Source organism: Varanus komodoensis, unplaced genomic scaffold (genome assembly GCF_004798865.1).
Source record: "Varanus komodoensis strain SLA01 unplaced genomic scaffold, ASM479886v1 scaffold11, whole genome shotgun sequence".
Lineage (NCBI taxonomy): Eukaryota > Metazoa > Chordata > Lepidosauria > Squamata > Varanidae > Varanus > Varanus komodoensis.
The window spans coordinates 16,209,885-16,230,312 of NW_025335317.1; the positions used below are offsets into that span (position 1 = coordinate 16,209,885).

At 40.4% G+C, this 20,428-nt stretch overlaps 1 protein-coding gene across 1 annotated transcript; it reads right to left on the minus strand.

Annotated features, from left to right (window-relative positions):
• Positions 1–2,295: 2,295 nt before the first annotated feature.
• Positions 2,296–18,148, minus strand: PBLD (phenazine biosynthesis like protein domain containing). The gene is made up of 9 exons (XM_044420116.1): positions 17,926–18,148; positions 11,954–12,053; positions 8,587–8,685; positions 8,390–8,499; positions 8,254–8,283; positions 6,295–6,383; positions 4,939–5,117; positions 3,099–3,161; positions 2,296–2,443 (listed from the first exon to the last, which is right to left on the minus strand). The coding sequence occupies exons 1-9, from the start codon at positions 18,007–18,009 to the stop codon at positions 2,331–2,333; spliced, it is 867 nt and encodes a 288-aa protein (XP_044276051.1). The 5' UTR covers positions 18,010–18,148; the 3' UTR covers positions 2,296–2,330.
• Positions 18,149–20,428: the final 2,280 nt, after the last annotated feature.

Sequence of the window (20,428 nt, forward strand, 5' to 3'; positions counted from 1 at the left end):
CACTAAACAGAAATGGAGACAAAGAAAAAATAAATTATACCCCAAAACCAACCAAACAAACAAAAACAAGGAAGAAAGAAATCTGCATTAAGCAGCAAGTATACTGGTTTAGTCAGGAAGATTTAGTTAGGAAGTGGTTTTAAGTTATTAGACTTGATGATTATATTCCCCCAGGAAAGAAAACTGTATTGTCTATTTGTTAAATCTGGACAGGTGAACAGTAATTGCCTCCTTAATGCCCCTACAGGAGACCTACAAGCATTTTACATAGGCAAATTATTGTCCACAGGCAGTTCCTGGACAAGCCAACTGTGACTGTTTACTACTAGTGTTCTAGCAGTGTTGCCTCCTACAGATCAGCCAGTGTGGAAAAAATAATGGCCAGGTTACCTGTTAAGAGACACTCTTTTAGCATCTCATCCTGGGATAGCTGCCCTCCCCTGAGTATCAGTTTGTTCTCAAGCCCAGCCAGACCAAGGATCACAATGTCTTCTAACTTACTTAAAAGACCATGCTGGATATGACCCTAAAACCTTCAAATCCAGTTTTCTGTTGGCTTACCCAAATAGCTTTGGTGGCCAAAGACACTTTACTGCCTTAGGCAGAGTGAGGTCAGCCAAGTTATTTCTGCCGCCAAGGTAGAAAATCCAACAAGCTTCTCCCTCATTCCCAGGCAGAAACAATGCTAAATCGCTTTACCACTTTTTGTCCTTTCATGAACCCAAGATCAGCTATCGGAGGCTACTACCTCAACCTGCCCCATGGTGGGATGGGTCCTGCCAAAGAGGTATAACTACCACAAGCACAAGCCTCTCTCTGGCATTGTCCGTTTGATGCCATGTGTCCTCTTTTATAGATGACAGTGCTCTCTTTGAAGGGCTGCCAGAGGACTTTCCTCTACTTTGGAGGCATCCTCTAATTGAGGGGTTGGCCAAACTGAGTCCCATCTAAAGATCAAGAAATTTGAAGTTGCCCATCAGCAGCGCCTGGCGAGTAGTCTGAGCGAACAGGTCCACAGGTCACCTAGTCACAGTCTTCCACAGTATATTTCTATTTAAAATTGTAATCACTGTTTCTATATTTGCATGTATGCACAGAAATTAGCATGTGCATTTTTTGTTATGTTGGTACTCTCTTTTTTGGTTGCTCATAAGTAGTCACCCTAGTTGCCCAGTGTGCCTTTATTGGGTTAAAAACTATAAATTGTGTGGGCAATATCTTCGCAAGCACCTGGGAAGTAGTTTTGTGTTATCAGCTCCTACTTGTACCATCACAAATATGGAATAATACTCATCCACTTTTAGGTATTTGCCATGCCATTATCAGAATTAATTTTGAAGTAGTGTAAAAATGTTCAGTGTAGGCTGACTTTGGGGGAGGCAGTATTATGTTAGAAGAAAGCTGGATAGGTCTAAGTGATGCATGTTTAGCTGTTTGAAACAGACAGAGCCTTGGGGAAAGTGTGGCATTACACCATAGGGAAATTTGCTGGCGTTAATTAAACCCAGCTGCACGGGACTGGGGTCGTGGGGAGGGGGGGTACATTTAAAAGGGAGCTCAGACAGGCCTGTTGTCACTGGGGGTGAGCTTTGCTGAAGCCCCCGATCCAGGCATGTGTCCAAGAACTCAGTGTACTGAGGCTGACCTTGACTTCAACATTCAAAGCAAATGGTGAACCTCCCTTTCCACTGATGCTCATCAAGTTTCAAACCAATACATATTTCCCCAAATAACTATCAAACTTGCATATTTAGATTAGGATTAAGCTGGCATGAGATAAATTTAATCGGTTTTGCTTTACTCCCGTGTGTTTTATTTTAAACAGTGGTTAGCAGTAATTGTTGTTGCTGTTACTACATTTCTGTACTGCCTATAGCTGAAGCTCCCTGGGCAGTTCACAACATTTAAGTCACACGTCCAGATTTCCCCCAGGCCTCACCCTGTCTAGCTTCCAAGATTAGGCAAGATCAGGCACTTCAAGCTATCTGTACCTACCCCAAGCAGCTGCATGGGAGTTCTACAACCTCCTTCCCTCCCACCCCAAGCACCCAGCTATTCAGCTAGCTGAAAATGGCTGAAAAGCCAAGGAGCAAAGTGGGAGGAATGGAGAGCTGGGGATCACCTCTGCTTTGCTTTCCGCTCTGCATAGGATGCTCTGAATTAAGAGGCCTGTGACCACTCAGTGAGCAACCTGTAGGGCTGTACTGTAAATGTGTATATTTTGTCCTTGAAATTAAGCAGCAGTAGTCTTCTAAGGGAAATACATATCCACGTCAACAGCAATCAGAACAAATAGAAATTTATAACAGTGGGGAGTTTTATTTATTTCATCAAATGCTCAAAGAGCCTTTTAACACAATGTGTGTTTGTCCACAAATATCGACTCTTCCATCATGCCGGAGTGAAATATCCAACCTCCCTCCACGAGCAGAACACTGAAATGCTAAACAAAGAGACTGATGTGAAGTGACTACCAACCATTTCATTTGCCAGTGGTTCTCAGTTTTAGAAGGAAAGCCACAGTAATTTCATAATAAATACTACTGGAAAGACAAGCTATTTTTAAACTTCATTTTCTGTGAAACAAGTTAATCAAATTTTTAAAACCTAAGGAGAGCCGTGCTGTATCAGAGCAAGGTCTGCCTAGTCTAACATGGTGTCCACACAGTGGCTAGCCAGCTACCTGGGATGGGAAAGCAACCAGGAAGACATGAGTGCAGCGATACCTTCCTGCCCATGTTCCCCTGCAGCTGGTGTGCATAAGCGGGCTGCTCTGATGCTGCAGCTGGCCTGGATGGCTTTATCTTCTGTGAATTTGTCCAGCCCCTTTTAAAGCTGTCCAGCTGGTGACTGTCACCATGCCCTGTGGAAGTGAATTCCATGTGGCAAGGGAGGAGGCAGCTGAGGCAGCTATGCGGCTTCTGCATTACCCTGGCCATGAACAGCCCAGAGTCCTTGTTTGCCTTCAGCCTTCTTGTCACATAGGAGGAGGCACTGTTACCTAATTAAGGGTTCACTGATATACAGTCCTTGATTAATGTTCACAGCTGTTTTAAAACCTATAAATGATGCCCTGATAAGAGAATACGGATGCTTACCACACAGGTCCGTCTTCCCCAGTTTTTGTGACCAATAACTACTTAAGACAGTATGAGCAGATCCTTGAAGAAAATGGAAAGATAAAGTAGCAATAAGTAGAAATAATAAAATGATGATGATGATGACGATGACGACGACAACAACAACAACAAGCCATGTCCAGTTGTGTCCCAGTGCTATGTGCCATGGTGGCAAATCACCAACAGTCCCACTGCTCTAGAAAGTGCTAGTTGTGTTGCATATATCAGGATCATCAGCACTAGCATCTGGGTACAGCTGGGTACTATTCAAATAAACATTTATATAGCATTATATAGCCAGAATTATTACTACTTTACTTATCTGTTTGTTTCTTTGTTTATTTAACTTATTTAACTTGTACACTGCCCCATTAGCCATAGGCTCTCTGGGCGGCTTGCAACATAGTAAATAAAATTTTAAAAACAACTAACAATGCAATTCATTTATAGCAATTATAATATAAAATCAACCAATAAAATAATAATAAAATTAAAAAAGAAGGCATAAAACTAAACATATAATATATATTAAAATGGCGTAATGACAGATAAAAGTTATGCATACTGTTATATTACATTGCATTTATATCCTGCTTCCCCGCCCCCACCCCATGAGGCATTCAAGGCAGGTTACACAGCTGCATTTCATCCTCACAAAAACAACCCTGTGAAGTAGATCAGGCTGAGAGTGTGTGACTGGCCCAAAGTCACCCAGTGAGCTCCATGGCTGAGTGGGACCTAGAAACCCGATCTCCCAGGTTCCCTATCCAACAGTCTATCATACCACAGTGGAATTATTATTCCCATTAGCAAAGCAGTTGTCAGTGGATGATGACATGCATGAGGAGTGAGGGCAAGTCTATTGCAAAGACCCCGGGGGGGGGGGTCAGTGCATATCAATGCACTCTGCATTACCTCCCATGTGTAATCCCTGGTAGCAAAACTAAGCCACCCAAGGTTAACAATGGAGAGGTGGTTTTTCAAATTCTGCCCTGCAGTGTCACCCCCAAGTGCAGGAATTCCCTTATGTGGAGAGAGAGAGAGAAAAAATCAAACTGTGTAGTCAAGATCACTGGGTAGTCATTAAGCTTGTTCCCTGCCTCTGGTGACAGCAAGACCGCTCCTGCTAGCACAGCCTCAGCTCTTTATCCACATACCCCCACCCTGGGATCCATTCCTTGGTCATGCTGGAGTATGAGGGAATGCTGGGGAATTAGAATTCTTCAAGGAGCATATTTTATCAGATCATGTTTGTGCAAAATCATACTTTAGGCCCCAAATTATGAGGTTATAATCAAAATTGTTTTATATTTGTGTTACTTTTGGTTTATTTGGATTTGTTGGTCGTTTTTGTTTATTTGTCTTAACCAAACGTTAAAACTATAATGACATTTTGCAAGTAGGGCTCTCAAAAATATAAGATATACTGCCCTTTTATTGTCAGTTTCATGGGATCCATTTAAAAATTTCTAGATACCCATACATGCATACTTACCAACGCATTTTTAAAAATTCTTATCATCAAAATTCATGTCACAAATGACAGGAAAACTTTGCAACACCTTGGAGATGAAAACACTGATTGTGGGATAAGCTTTCAGAGGCAAAAGCCTGCTTCAGCAATTGTGTGTTGCCCGTGAAGCTTGCTTTGCAATACATTTGTTAGGCTTTAGGGTGGCATAAGGCTCTATTGCTTTTGCAATGTGCAAAAGATGAACCTGGCTATTCTTTTCGAATATTGTAACAACAAAGCATCCAACAGGAACGATTAATCTGCATTTAATAAAACTGGGAGTGCCATGTTCACATGCAAACACACCTGTGACTGGATCTTCTGAAATTCCATTCCATGGTGCAAAGTAGCGGGAGTAGAAATCATGGCCTTCATGTTTTCTATGAAAATCACCCTTAAGCGTGACTATTAATCCTTTCACTTTTCCAGTCTTCTCAGCAGACAAAAGTTCTTGGGCATTCACTTTTATTTTCTCTAAATCAGACCTTGAGATTAAGCATTAACAATTAAGGATTTGTTATTATTGTTGTTTAAGGAGTTGTTATTGCCAGTGAAAAAATGGCAATAAGAACAAAAATGTGTACTGCAGATCTGGATAATATTATTAGTATAGTAGGGGCAGCATAGAAATGTTTTAATAAATAAATAAATAAATAAATAAATAAATAAATAAAATTATCACCATCACATTATATGAATAGTAACAGGAACAGATTGCTTTAAGACCAAACCCCCAGTACTGGCATATTCTGTATGGAGATTATTGTACTCAAAGCAGTACACTTGTAGGAAAAGGATGAAGGCCAGTTGCTAGAAATCATCCAAAACCTTCTTGCTTATGATAGAACATAATTTTATTTATCTACTGCATTTCCATGCTGCACAACAGCCAAAGCTCGCTTGGTTGTTCACATGGTAAAACAGAATGCAAAGTCTATGAAGAGCTTTAAACAGAATAAAACCAGAGCAAACATCAGAAACAATATAAAAAACTAAAAACATATTAAAAACAACATTGACAGACCAAAAAATAGCAAAGGACCTAAATCTGACCATCATTTTATTTATGTCTATTTTTCTTGCTAGGCCACATTTCCACCCAAAAGTCTTCAAAGAATAAAAGCAACTGCAATCAAAAACATCAGAAATAACAAATGCACAGTATTCACAATCACAGCAAAAGAAGCCATAGCAACAGCAGCTAGTGTGACAAGATCCACCGTAAAGCAAAGGCCTGAAAAATAAAACAGTCTTTCCAGATTGTAGGAAAATTGAGCCACATGAATCTTTGTCATCAGCTACTGTTCCTTCTACATTAAGCTCAAACTCATAGAGAGACAAATTTTGTTTTCCAAGAATTATACGAAACTTGAACAGAACAAGATGATGTTATCTAACAGCTAACAAAGGTAACCATGTATAACATTATTTGTGAAATCATTCCAAAACAATCCTAAAGAAAATGAAGTTAAAAAAGGTAGCCCTATAAACTATGGCATGGGAGAATGAAACAGCTAAACCAAACAAGAGAATCCAGAAGCAAGTCTCATTTCTACTGGTTCCTCAATGTCAGTCTAGCAGACAAAGGCACCAAACTACAGAGTGGGAATCACCATATATATATAAAACCACCTAACAAAACTTGTAACCAAATACATATACCTTTCATAGACATCACTGAGACAGACAAGGAGTTTTCTTGTCTCAGGAGAATAGCGGACATCTTGAACATTCAAATCGCCAACTGCTGCCTGGTGATAAAAATATTATAATACTTTACACTTAAAATGATTGTTCTTGTATTGAAATGTACACTTGCAACAAAATAACATGCAAAGACCTATTGTTCATTACATTGCCTTACAATTTAACCTTTTCAGGGACCATTCCGATAACATTCTGTTTCTAGTAAGGACACAGTGCAATACGTGAACGTCAGTGAGACACAGGAAAAGCACAGTAGATACATTAAGGAAGGGAGCTAACTTTTAAAAATGTGTTAGCATGTCCTAAATTGCTATAGACTAAAGGTGGAACTGTGGTACAAAGTTTAGACTTCATACTAGGCCCCTGGAAACAATCATGGTACAATCCAGGAAACAACAGCATTATCCCCACTCTGAAAAAGCTGTGAAAATGGCTGGGAAACATAAGAAAGAACCTGGCAAGATGACAATGTGGTGGAAAGGAATGCAAACTTCTGTGAGTGAGGGATCTGAACAGCACAATAAATATTTCACGGAGAACAGCTTTTTGTTCTGCCCACAGTGTGGGTGGGCAGAGCACACCAATATGGAAAAACAGATTCAGAAACACAGACTCCACAAAGCAAAGAGAATTCTGCTTGTTGCTTACAGAGGAAGATCAAGGATTGGCAGGATTGAGATACCCCTGCCTAGAAGCATCAGGAGTCACACTTTCAGAAAATTTCCATTGAGATTAATGGGACTAAGCCTAGTGTGAGGAATTCTAGGCAAATAGGTGGGAACAAGACTAGCTCAGCCAGATGATCACTCTCTTTGTAGAATGATGCATATGATTCATATTTAGAGAACGCTCACATGCCCCTGCAAGGCAACAATGAAGCATGGCTCAGCTTCATCTGGTCCAAATAAACACAGGGGGAAAATGCACCCTCCATGGACTTCCTGTCTCAGAGTCCACGTTTGTTTAGATCAACTTTTCCCAACCCTGCCCCTCCAGATGAGTTCGACTTCAATTCCTATTGACCATGCCATCCAGAGATGATGGGATGTATAGTCAAACGCATCTGGTAGGGGAAACCTGGTTTAGATTATCTGAACTTTAGAACATGTGAAGGAGCTGCTCTTAAGTACAGAGAATGCTGACTATTTCACAAAAGAACGTGGTTTTGCAAAGAGAAGCAATATCTTCTTTCAGCTTCTTCTACATGCTAACAACCCTATTTATGGAGCTGATTCCGTAACATTACCTACAAAATCCCCATAAACCTACTATTGATTGAACCCATTTGATCACATCCACATCCCATTCTCCCTCCATATGCACATGGGCAGGTTATAGGGGCTGATCTCAGTTTACCCCTACAACAACCTTATGTGGCAGGTTAGATGGAAGGATGACTGACCCAAGGTCATCCAATAATCATGGTAGCTAAATGAGGATTGGAAGTCTGGCCACTTCTCACCTAGTGTTCTCTGCTAAATTAAATGAACGGTTTCATAGTTTGGATAGAGTTGCTAATGTGACATAGTGGCACCTTGAATAAAATCTGTCCGTGATTTCATGAAATACATTGTCAGACACTGACATTGTACTTGAATAACCGAAGGACAGGCAACTTGGAGACTGCCATTTGATTTAAACTCCCCAATCTTTGACCACTGCCTATGCTGGTAAGGGATTATGGGACCTGTAATCCAAAACATCTGGAGGGCACCAGGTTTTTTATGCCTAATCTGGGATAGTGAGGACATAAGGAAGACATGATGAAATTATATCTAGGCCAGCATAACACAGGAAAAGTAGCCTTGTTTGCATAAAACATCTGGCACAAAGGGTTAATTACAAAATCAAATCCAATGCAGAACAGACTATAACATTATTTATCCAATATAATATGAATACTCTATAAATTACCTGTACTAACTCTTCCACTTCCTGAAGTTCCTAGATAAAAAAGAAATATGTAAACAATGTATGCTTTTCCACTCTTCTTTTGGAAAAAATGTTGGGAATTGTTGGGCGGGGGAGGATGTTTCCATTTAAATCTAACCTGTGGATAAGTGGAGTAAAGTGGAAAGTCCAGAATAATATGATCACTTGCTTGCCTGGCATTCAATTCTCCACTCAGAGTTAGGAAGGTGAGAGTAAAATTCGCATTTTCTGTTTTTTAAAATCAGAAACACATAATTGTGATGTTGTTTTAAAGTACTCAAAGCATCATATACTTGATAGCTAAAAGTTAATTACTCTTGTTTTGGAATAACACAGCAGCAGAGGCGAGGGTGGCATGACCACAGAGGGGGACCTCATTCGTTGGCGTAAACCACCTTAATCCAAAACAGGAACCTAAGAAAGAAAATACAGGAGTCAGTCTCACAAGTAACGCACACAAGTCCCTTTGTTGCTATGTCATATTAGCTTCGGCCAGGCCGATTTCCGGACAGTCGCTTGTCCTTTCATAACGTTACTGCTTGACAGTCTCTTCCAGCTGCAGTTTTCTTTCTTGCCTGAGCAAGATAACACCCATCTCACTGAAATATTCCCTGGACCATGAGATTTATTTTAAGATGGGTAACTAAAGGGTGAGGGGACTGTATATAGTAGGTATTTGAGAATATGGATCAGGACAATCACTCTAGGAAAAACTGCACGCATCATCGATTTGGTAATGGATGCTCTTACAGATGAAACATTATGTAGATAAGTACTGAATGGGATAGAATTATGGTCTGGTCTGCCCATACCAACAGAATGAGGTGGCACAATCCTGAGGTAGTAGGATGGGCTGCACAACTGGCAGGAGATGCCATTTGAATGCTTCTTTCAATTAAACAAAATATTAAATTCCTCTGTAAGAAAAGGGCTGGTACATCCTGGAGAAAATTTCTAACTTAGTTCACTCCTTGCTCTGCAACAATTCTGGTAGTATCCAAGTTAGTCACTGCACATGGGATCATCTCCTCTTCCATTCTGCAAGCTGCACCTGCAACTTGCTCAGTGAGGATTTAGTGCTTCCTCTAGGAAGGGCAAAGAAGTAGGAACACTCACTTCAGACAGGAAGGTGGGCACAGCTCACATAGGGAAGCTCCGCCAACCTGTCTGAATCCAGAAATGAGTGTTTCTGCTCGTTTCAGTGCTTGCTTAGGGTATTCTCTCGACTTGCAGTCTTATGTGATATACTGTGATATGCTGCAGTCTACCATTTCAAAACGTATACTTCTCCCACATGTTTAGACTGTGTCTCAGCAATGAGTGCAGCATATACTGTCAAGCAGGGCCCTCACCCAGAAAACTACTTGATTGGTATGTCCTTGTTGGAAAAAAAATCTATTCTATTTAGTTATTCACAGTACAAGCCTATAAGTGTTTACTTAGAAGTAAGCCCCACTGAGTTCAATGCATCTTAGGCCAAGGTAACTGTGTATAGGATTGCCTCCATAAAGAATGTATATGCTACTCTTCAATGAGACTGAACCAGTGCTTCTGTTTCATATGACAAATGGTGACAAATATATTAAAATATTAATAATTGTGAAGCATCTTAAGAATTTTCACATGGTTCTACTATAGGTGAGTTCCTTACAAAAGGAAATACTAAGGCTTATGGTTTTGGTAAGTTACTAAAATACTAGTCTAATTATAAACTATTGATTTATCTTCCTTAGAAAAGTTCTTGTGCTTCTTTTTATGATTGCTTGGCATGAGAGCAATGGCCATGTATGCCCCCTGAATGAACAGGCTATTACAAAACAAAAAAAGTGGAAAAGGATGGTGCAGCTCAGGCCTCGTTTATATTACAAATAGACTTTAACTGGTTTTATACCAGTGTAACTGTCCACTTTATGTCACTTCATTTTAGTGTAGTTGTTTGCAATACTTCTCTGTTGCCTGAAAATGAGGTCTTGATCTGGTTCCAACTGGTAAGAATGTAAACAGAGCTGACTTAAGTCTATTTTAAAATTCATTATGTTTGAAAATAATTTTTAAAACTGAAGCAGGAAAACAGTGAATGCCCTTATAATGAATTAAGCAAATGAAAATATGCTAGTCTGGAAGTCCTAAGAAATTAATAGATTGCAGAGAAAAGTAGATACAAAAGAATATCACATGCAGAAGTTGTCAAATAAAACATAGACATAAAATGTGAAACGTCTGTGCTTATAGAGAAAATACATCTGTACTCATGAATCATACTTATGTTACACCATGCAAAGTAATCCACAGATTAATCCTTGCTGGGGACTTGGAAAACTGTACTAGAGCAGCAAATGTAGTAACTATGATATGCAAAAGTTATAGTAGATCTAACTAGAAACATTTTGAATTGTTATTTTGCTCCACTTAAACTTCAACTAGTCCAAGCTAGTTAAAACCATGCTTGAAGCCTTCAGTTATATATCAGTATAGCCCAATCCTTTACCCCTCTTACCCAAAAAAGGAATAATCCTTTACCAATCCCTTACACACACACACACCCCGCAAATAATTTATTTTATTAAAACATTTTTATGCCGCCCCATTCGCTGAAGCCTCGGGGCGGCTTACAACACTAAGCTAAAATAATTATAATATAAATCAAAAATAATAATTACCTAGCCCAATGAAAGATATAAAGAACAAGTTTGTGGAGCCAGGTATAGATTAAAATATATTTAAGAAGCCCAAGAAGAATCCAGATAGGAAAATTAATCCAAGTAGAAAGCAAAAAGAATGTTTTAACTGGAAAAAGGTGGTAAAACTTCAGTAAGTATGTGAGGAAGCCAGAAAAGAACCTCTGAATATGACTCTACAGTCCAGACAGGTGTCAGAGTCTCTTTAGCAATGGCAGGAATAAACACCTTGACTCATAGAGAAGATTGAATTGCCTTGAACCCAAGCATTTTTATTGGTGAGGTACTGGTCCTCACAGCCAACTACAGGCTTTTAGGCCATATACAGAGTGTTTTATAGATTCTGAATCAAGGCAGCAGAGCAGGTGATGACAAAATAAGGGGAACACAGTCAAAAGAATGTGAGAGATCTGGCTCAATACAAATGCATTGATTACAAAAAATTAACATAACAATCACTGAGGCACAGGGATTATTGTGTGTCTTGCCATGCAAATAAGGGTGATTGCAATACTGCTAGAAAAACTTGTCTGGCAGCCTTATCAGTTTTGTTTGCTGTCAGCCCAAGAATAGCAAGGCGTACTGAGAGCCCATTCTGCAAAGGCTTTTTCCAACCAAAGGTAGTAGCCATCTTTTAAAGGAACAGTTTTGAAAATAACACTAAACAGAAGCCTGCCATGGAATTCTGGTACTTTCTGAGAAAGAGGTGCAGAGATGTTGCAGGTTTGATTTTATAACACAAAGGCACATATAAACAACTTTTTACCAGGATTTATCTGAATTTCCCCAACATAGGCATATATGGAAGAGTTGAATGAAGCCATTCAAGTAACCTGCTCCAGGTATTTAGGACATTAAAGTTAATGGCAGAACTTTGAATTGGACCCAGAGACAGACTGGAAGCCAGGCAGAGAGCTCCAGCCCACATGGTTAATCTTCAGGAATGCTAAGTCTAAAACATCTGAGAGCACCAGTTTGTGGAAGGCTAAGCTGAAGAATCTTACTTTCAGTAAAATCATCAGTAGGATGCAGTTTTCTGATGAATGCAGTTTCTGAAAGATTCATTTCAGCTGCAATTTTTTGGAGGCAATCTTCTTCCAGTTCCTAAAAATTAAAATAAAATGTTAAAGGATATTATTTCTTTTATAGCAAAGCTGCACTCATCTTCATATATCAGAAAAGGGAAGGGCCCATTACTAGACCTAAGGTTGAAAGTGGCTCTTGATTCCTATTACCTCCTTCAACACAGAGCTACAGAAGCAGGATGAGTAAGGAACTAGAGAGGACTCTATGTGATACCCCTGCTCCTGGAAAGCTGTCCCTTATGAGATGCTTTACTGCTGTGGCCTGCTCAAAATTCTTTTTTTGTGCAAGGCATTTCTATACCTGAAACATCCATATACAAATGAGGAACTCAATGCTATTCATCTTGACATGAGCCTTGGGTCACCCCAAATCATGTACTTCTAGTGCATGGGTCCTCAAACTATGACCCATGGGCCAGATGCGGCCCACCATGCCCATTTATCCAGCCCACCTCAGAGGTTTTGGACTCGCTCGGAGAAAACGATCTCTCAGTGAACAAGCTGCTGCCTCACCATGCGCGCGCCTGCTGCTGCCACTGCTGCCTTTCAACTAGCCCCCTGTTGAAAAAGTTTGAGGACCCCTGCTCTAGTGCAAAATGGCACTTTCAGACATGAGGACCCAGCACTAATGAATACCGAAAGACTGATGACTCAGGAAATAAGACTTGGAGTGCCCCTATACACAAATGTGATGCCCCTAGTGGCAGGTCCAGCTCAACATAGTGGCATTTTTTTCCTTCCAAAATATGTATGAGTAAAGGGTTGGAAATGGAATAAGCCTTGTTCTAGCCTGAACATAAACTACTGCCCCCTGGAGACTGTCCTCTTGAAGATGCCCTTGCATTCTCCATAACCCAAAGCATTTTGCACAGCATGAGCTTAAGCTTGAGGGCCACATTCTTAATACCACAAATAAGGCATGATGCCAGGTTTGGACAATCAAAGAAACCATGGTGAAGCATCAGAACCAAAGAGCAGACCATTTTTTCTTATTGTGGTTTCTACAAACCAAGCATATCATGCTGAAATACCGAAAGAAAACCAGTGTGGCTTCTTGTGTCATGCAAATGCACTCATTATGCTTTGTTCTAGTCATCTGCTGATAAACACTCATGCTCTCAGACTTATTGAGTGAAATGGAGGTTGAAGGAAGTAGGTGGTTGCTAGGTCAGCAAAATGGGATATTCATTCAACCCTGAAGAAAGAGCAGTCTGTGGGCAACAAATTAGAAACAAGTGCATATTCACTATCTATTTCCTAAAGGTTCACCATTTAGCACATGTGCTGGTTGCCGGGATCTGTGTGATTTTATCAAGCATGGCCCATCTTAAGTTCTTAGCAAGAACAAAAGCTCATTTAACACAACTCAACAGGATCTTTAGGCAGGAGTGGCTATGGCAGGTAGTCTGGGGGTAAATTCTCCCACTCAACCTGCTGCCAGGTATATTCCCCCTCCTCCTACCACTACATTTGCTCACGTGAAGCCTCTGAAGCTGTTCTGAGGGCAAACCTCAACTTTTACAGAAGGGGTTTCTTAATTATAATAGAATGGACACAAAGGGTGGAAGGGTCATGCAGCTCATGGCCTGTGTGTTTTTCACCCTAACCTAAGGGATCTATACTTTGTAAATTAAAAATACACCAGTGTACTATGGGGATTTTATTGAAAAATGTGGACAACGTAAGACTGAAGACAAGAACACAAGAAGGGCAGTGTGAGTAGACCAAAGGTTAATCTAGTCGAATCTTCTGTTTCCCAGTGGCCAACCTGTTGCCTAATGGAAAGCTGACAAGCCAGACATGACTTCAGTACCACCCTCTTGTTCTTGTTCTACAGCAAATGGTATAAATAGGCATACTGACTCTGATTTTAGAGGTATCATGCAGCCATCATAACTAGTAGCCATTGATGGCTTTGTCCTCCATGAACTTGTCAACGAAAGATGCTTTGAGGCCATGTAGAATCCACCCTTCTAGCATTTGCAGACTTCCTCTTGCACTTAGTCCTGTTCTGGAAAGTGAGATGGGCAGAGAACAAGTCCACGGATGCTTGTGGAATGGAAGTTGCACAAATGGCAACCTTCTGTGTCTACTGCAGCGACACAAAGGCTGATGCACATGGTGCAGAAAAGGGCCATGGCTTGAACAGCATTAACACAGGGCTTCATTCCTGGCAAGCACCACATGTATGCAGGATGCGAGTATCAGGAAATTGGATTCATGATCATGTCAAAGGGGCGGGGGTGGAATCATGGAAGCTGAGCCCATGGAATTCAGTGGTTCCCACCTCCAAAGCAGATTCCTCCCACATCCCTATGGTCAACCCACACCTGTTTTCATAGTACAGCAAAGCAAACAGAACATCCCAACTAACTGATTGTTTTTAAATACTGCCATCCTGTGGTAGTTTTCAGTTGGCACACCCGCCTGTTTTCTCATTTTGTCATCACTGATTGACCATTTCATAGGTCAAGGCAACAGTGTTGGCTCAACAAAATAAAAGACCAAAAAAAAAAAAAAATCAAATCAAAAGACAATAAAGAGGAAAAAGGTATGATCTAAAGCTACTCTGCACGATGGAGAAAAATGATGTCACATACACACAGTTCTGACTTGTTCGCATTTCTCTACTTATAGAAGAAAACTGGGAATTATCTACATGGGTGGGATGCCATTTTCATATGGGTGATGCTACTCTTGTGTTCCACAGCATTTACTGACTGGACCAATCACTTCTAAGTGGAATAGAGTGGGGACTAACTACAATGTGTGTCCATCACTTCCACAGCCCTGATGTAAAAATGAAAAAGCCATGCTGAACAGACCAAAGGACTCACAAGTCCAGTATTCTGACCATGCTGTTCCCAGCTACCAGTATACTGAGGCACACTCTCTGATCCTAGGTGCAAGATAGCTATCATGGTGAGGAGCCACTGATGGCTACATACTCCATCCATTTGTCTTATCTCCTAAACTGTCCATGTTGATGGATATTACTACATGCTGTAGTACTGGTTTCTGCATTGTGTGAAGTATTTCCTTTGATTTGTGCCGTGTCTACCACTTAGTTTCATTGACTACCCTGGTTTCTAGTATTGAGGAGAGAAACGTCTCCCTGTTCATTTTTTTCCCCACACCGTGCATTATTTTATATACCTCTTATGTCCTTCCCCCGCTTACTCACTTCTGCTCTAAGCTAAAAAGCCTCCAACATTGCAAACCCATGGGAAGTTGTTGGGAAGTTGTTGGGAACCCATGGGAAGTTGTTCTAGTCCTTTCATTATTTCGCTCTTTTCTACATGTTATCGTTTCAAATAGCACTCAGAATATTCTACATGTATGTGTGTCCAATCACCATCCTTCAACAGAGTTGTAGAACTGGGAAAGGAGATCTGGCAGCTGTCAAAATTCTGGATCTGCTTTAAGGGGCGGGGGGGGGTAGCAAGAGAATGGTTAGTACTGGACATACGGCCCAGCCCCTTTATGTGCCTTGTGCCCACTTCTGAACTTATCTATGTCCTCTGGGTCTGAATTTTGTGATATTATTTTTGTGTGCTTTCTCCCTATGAACTGTGTACTTGTTATATGTCTTGATCCCCCATCTCTTCCTCCTCTTGTGCTCTGTGTATGTTGACTTTGTTTGGCTGTTACTTATGTACTGCTTACACTGGCATACTAAATTTCAATCTCTATATTTGCAAAATAAATAAATGTTATGGTAAATATGATTAATTCCCACACCATGTAATTTTGTGTGTGACTTAGTAGAATAAGGTGTGGCAGGCCTGAACCTAAACAGCCAGGGCTGGTCCCTAGTTCTTTTAAATGCTTCCTTCACTTGGCATAAAAGTCTAGTTGCTTGCTTAAACAATAGACCTTTAGTTAGCCCTGGCCCTGACAGTCTGCTCTCATGAAACTAAGGAGTTTCCCTTTCAGATATGGAGATGGCCCAAAAGATTTAGGACAGATGAAAGAAAGTACACAGTGTATACTTAAATTCAACACAGTGGCAATCAGCCTGGATGGCTTTAAAAGGGGATTGGATAGATTCTTGAGGGATGAGGCTATCAGTGGCTACTAGCCTTGCTGGCTACATGGTACTTCTTTTACCAGAGTACCATGGTGCCTGAGAAACACCAGTTCCTGAGGAGCTTGGGAAGGCAGAAGTCTTGCTTCAGTGCAGGCAGCTGGTTTACCACCAGGTGTACAGAGTGCTGGACTAGATGGACCTTTGGCCTGATCATCCATGGCTTTTCTTATGTTCTTACATTTCCTGGAGATGTTGACATTACAGATCTTCCGCTGCACTGCAGTTAACAGAGGAGTATCAAACACCCTGTCAAAATCTACAGTGAGGTGATTTTTTTAAAAAAATGGATTTAATTTAAATTGGATTTTTTTTTAATAAAATGCTTTCTGAGGAAAAAATCTTAAACTAGTTTTCTGTTTTAAGATACCTTATAGTCCAAAGGCTATTCATCATGAAATAAGGATTATATTTTTAATTATGCAGTATGAGGCTGTACATTCATGCAATGTTTAAATTTGTTGGTCAATGAATTCCATTAATCCATTCACAACGTTGTGCTCTTCCAAAGCTTACTGTAAGATTATTGGACAATTTTTCTATCTGAAAGATATTGTCACAGATGCTTGGTTTTTCAGTTCTCAAAATGACAGGAGAGCCTGGAGGAATGTTGTCCATGGGGTTGTGATGGGTCGGGCATGACTTTGCGACTAACAACAGTCCTTAAAACTGAATTTGTGTCTGCAGAGATCACATGCTCCTTCTTCACAGTAAAAATAAAAAATAAAATAAACAAGAGTTGAGAAAAAGACCTTAATCCCACTATTCCTTTGCAAATTCATATACACAGAATCTACCCCTTACCTCTTAAGTGCTAAGTTTCACAAAATTTATCGAATAGAAGATTGTTTTGATTGGAAAAGATCTGCATAAGTAGCTAAGTATGCGGAGGGCAGGGCAAGCAGTAAAAATGAACATGAAACTTTCTGAGCAGAAAACTCCACAAAAAACTATCCTTGAGATCTCTGGATCTTTTTGTGTATAGTCTGAGGTTTATCACATTATTTTTTCCCAAAGGAGAAAACTTATAATGGCAGCAGGCCAAACAGACCCAATTTGGGAATATTTTAATGAAGGCAGGCATGCATGCAAATTATGTAGAAAACTATGATTCAAACCTAATCTTACTGAGCAGTAATTCAAATTGATTTGATTCAAATAAAATCCACCCTGCCCTATAGCATGGGTGGGAAATCCTTTTCACCCAAAGGGCTGAATTTAATTACAGAACATTCTTCCAGTGGTGGGAAGGGGCAAATGCAAACAATGTGGTGCCAAAGGCAAAAAGAGCAGAGGAAAATTTTGAGTTTAAGCCTCCTATTGTCACTAATTGGACCTATAAAGAGGCACTTCAACCTTCTGTAAGGAGGAAAACTGCATAAAAAAATGGGAACCCAACAAATAATTGGTAATTACAGGGAAAAGAAGATTAGGCCAGGGGAAGAGGGCACAGCCTTCTGGGGATCCCCCCCAGGTGGACCATATTTAGCACCTGGCGCTAAATTTGCCCACCCTTCCTCTTCATTCCAGTTTGCCATCTCAGATAACTGAAGGTTTTCCTAGAATCTACCCCAAAATCCTCTAAGATAGTTATGTGGGGGAATCACACAAACTAACTGTGAAAGGGTTTTTTAGAAGACAAGAAATTGGAAAACCACTGCCGTAAATAACTTATACATGCATTAAAGTTCTCTTTTAGTACAGCAGTAAAACCTAATTGAAATTAACAAGAATTGCACCACTAACATGTAGCAAAGATTAGTGCTAATAATCTGTAAAGTAAAGGCACATTTCAAAAACTTACATTTTCAAGAAGACAAACAGCTGCAGGGTTGCCATGAAATGGCTGATTGGTAAATGCATCAACAATGAAAAGAGAAATCTCCATTTTCTTCCTTTAGCTTTAGTTGTTTTTCAAAAGAGCCTTCCAGAAAGTGCTAAGTCTCCCTTTCAGCTATTGCATAAATGTCTATGTTAATATTAAACTGAATCAGTAAACAGAACTGGTAGCCTTATCTGCTCCTTCTTAATAATTTATTTTGTATTTGATGTTGTAAGCCGCCCCGAGGCTTGGCAAGGGGCGGCATAGAAATGTTTTATTTTAATAAATAAATAAATAAAATATTATCTCGAATTTGGAAAATGTTTTTATTTTGGTAAATTATTGATAATCAAATTCTATTTATCTCAGTACAGAAATGCAACGAGGAGTACAATTTTGCACATGTTTAGATCAAAGTCTAGCTGTGTGGAATGGGACTAACCACCCCCAGGAGCCCATAGGATTGGAGCCATAGTTATTTAACTATTCCAGGCCCAATTTCATGTTTTACACCTGTGGCCCTCCAGTTATTGTGGCCTACAATTCCCATCAGCCTTAGCCATTCTAGGCAATGGTTAAGATGACTGAAGTTACAGGACCAGAAAAAGCTGGAGGGCCACCAGCTGTAACTCTCACTTTTGCTTCTGCCAGCTAAGGAGGGCAAGGCAGAGCAGCTCACCCCTGTATATTGTGTAACCCAGGGAAATTATATTTAAGAGAGTACAGTAGAAGTATAGCAAGTTATACTAGAGGGCAGGCAGCATGCATATTCTTGTCTGTTACTTGTTTAACATCAATAAAGTTTACCTAATCAAGTACATATGCTTATGGACTCTGAGCAGAAAGGGTTATTTTCCACGTTGCCAATTGGTGACCCTTTTGTTCTCTGGCTGACAGATGAGGCCAGTGTTTGCTTTTCTGCTCTACAATGCCAAGGCGACTGCGTTGTGAGACATTATAATAAAAACATGTTAGTTTGAACAGGATTATTTCCCAGTGCAGAGATTGTGAGCATACACTTATCATGTGATGTTAATTCAAGGATTATTCCAGTTCATGGCAACACTAAGTATTCTTGCAACACTCGATTTACAAACAGTATCACTATTGACTTTCTTCCTATTTGCTATTTAAATGGCAAGGGATTGCACCTTGGGACTGGAAAGAATGTGTTTGGCCACAACATGGGCACAATATAAGGAAGTTTATCGGGGGGTTTCAAATGGGAGCCTGCAGGTGAAGGAGAAGTATACCTGGGCATAAGAACATAGAAAGACTTATGCACCACAAGGAAGAGAGCAGCTCTAGTGGTACTTAAAATAGTCTTCCAAAAATGGTAAGAAGAAAGGTAGAATATAAACTCTTCAATGTCTATATACTAATGCCCAGAATATGGGAAACAAATAGCATGAACTTGAACCCTTAATATAGGAGGATGAATACAACCTGATAGGTATAACCAAACCTTGGTGGGATGACTCCAATGACTGGAATTCAACAGTTCAATGCTGAATTGAACAAGGAGGAACAACAAGGGAAGCGGGGTGGCGGTGAGGAGCCGGGAAGGCCTTGACCAAGGTGTGTGCTCCCTCATGGTGGGTGGGGAGAAGGTTATTGTTTGGAGTGTTCGTGAGGGGAAGATGCCGTGATCGTGTTTGTGCGGGAACATGGCCACGATCATGGTCGTCACCCAATGTGGAGTTTGCGAACGGAGGCAAAATTTTGCCATAATTTCTGTTTGCAATCCAATTTGGTGGTGAACTGAGGTGTTCGTGAACCGAGGTACCACTGTATTATTAACATAGTGAGACTACCCTAGAGTCAAAGGAGCTGCCAGAAGAACTCTCAGAACCACTGTTATCTTTGAGAAATCATGGAAGGCAGGGAAGTGCCAAATGACTGGAGAAAGGTGATTGTCCCAATCTGCAGGAAATGAACAGAACAACAACCTCGGAACTACAAACCATTAAGTCTAACATCAGTCCCTGGGAGAATTCTTGAGCAGCTTATGTAAGCAGTTAGTCCGCAAATATCTTGAAAACAATGCAGTGTCTGTTAGAAGCCAACATGGATTTCTCAAGAAGAAATTCTGCCAGGCTAATCCGATTTTATTTTTTGATTGGATAACCTCCCTAATGGACTATGGGGATGCTGTGGACATTATCTTGACTTCAGCAAAGCTTTTGACAAAGTGCCCCATGATATCCTGATTAGCCAACTAGCAAAAAGTGGGCTAGATGGAACAACTATCAAGTGGATCCACAGCTGGCTACAGAATTGGACCCAAAAAGTGCTCATCAATGGGACCTTCTCAAACTGGAGAGAAGTAGCGAGTGGGGTACTGCAGGGCTCAGTCCTGGGCCCAGTACTCTTCAACATTTTTATTAATAATTTGAATAAGGCAGTTTTACAGATGACACTAAACTGGGTCGGATAGTTAAATATTCTGTCTTTCAGGGTAATTAAGGTGATCTTGATAGGTTGG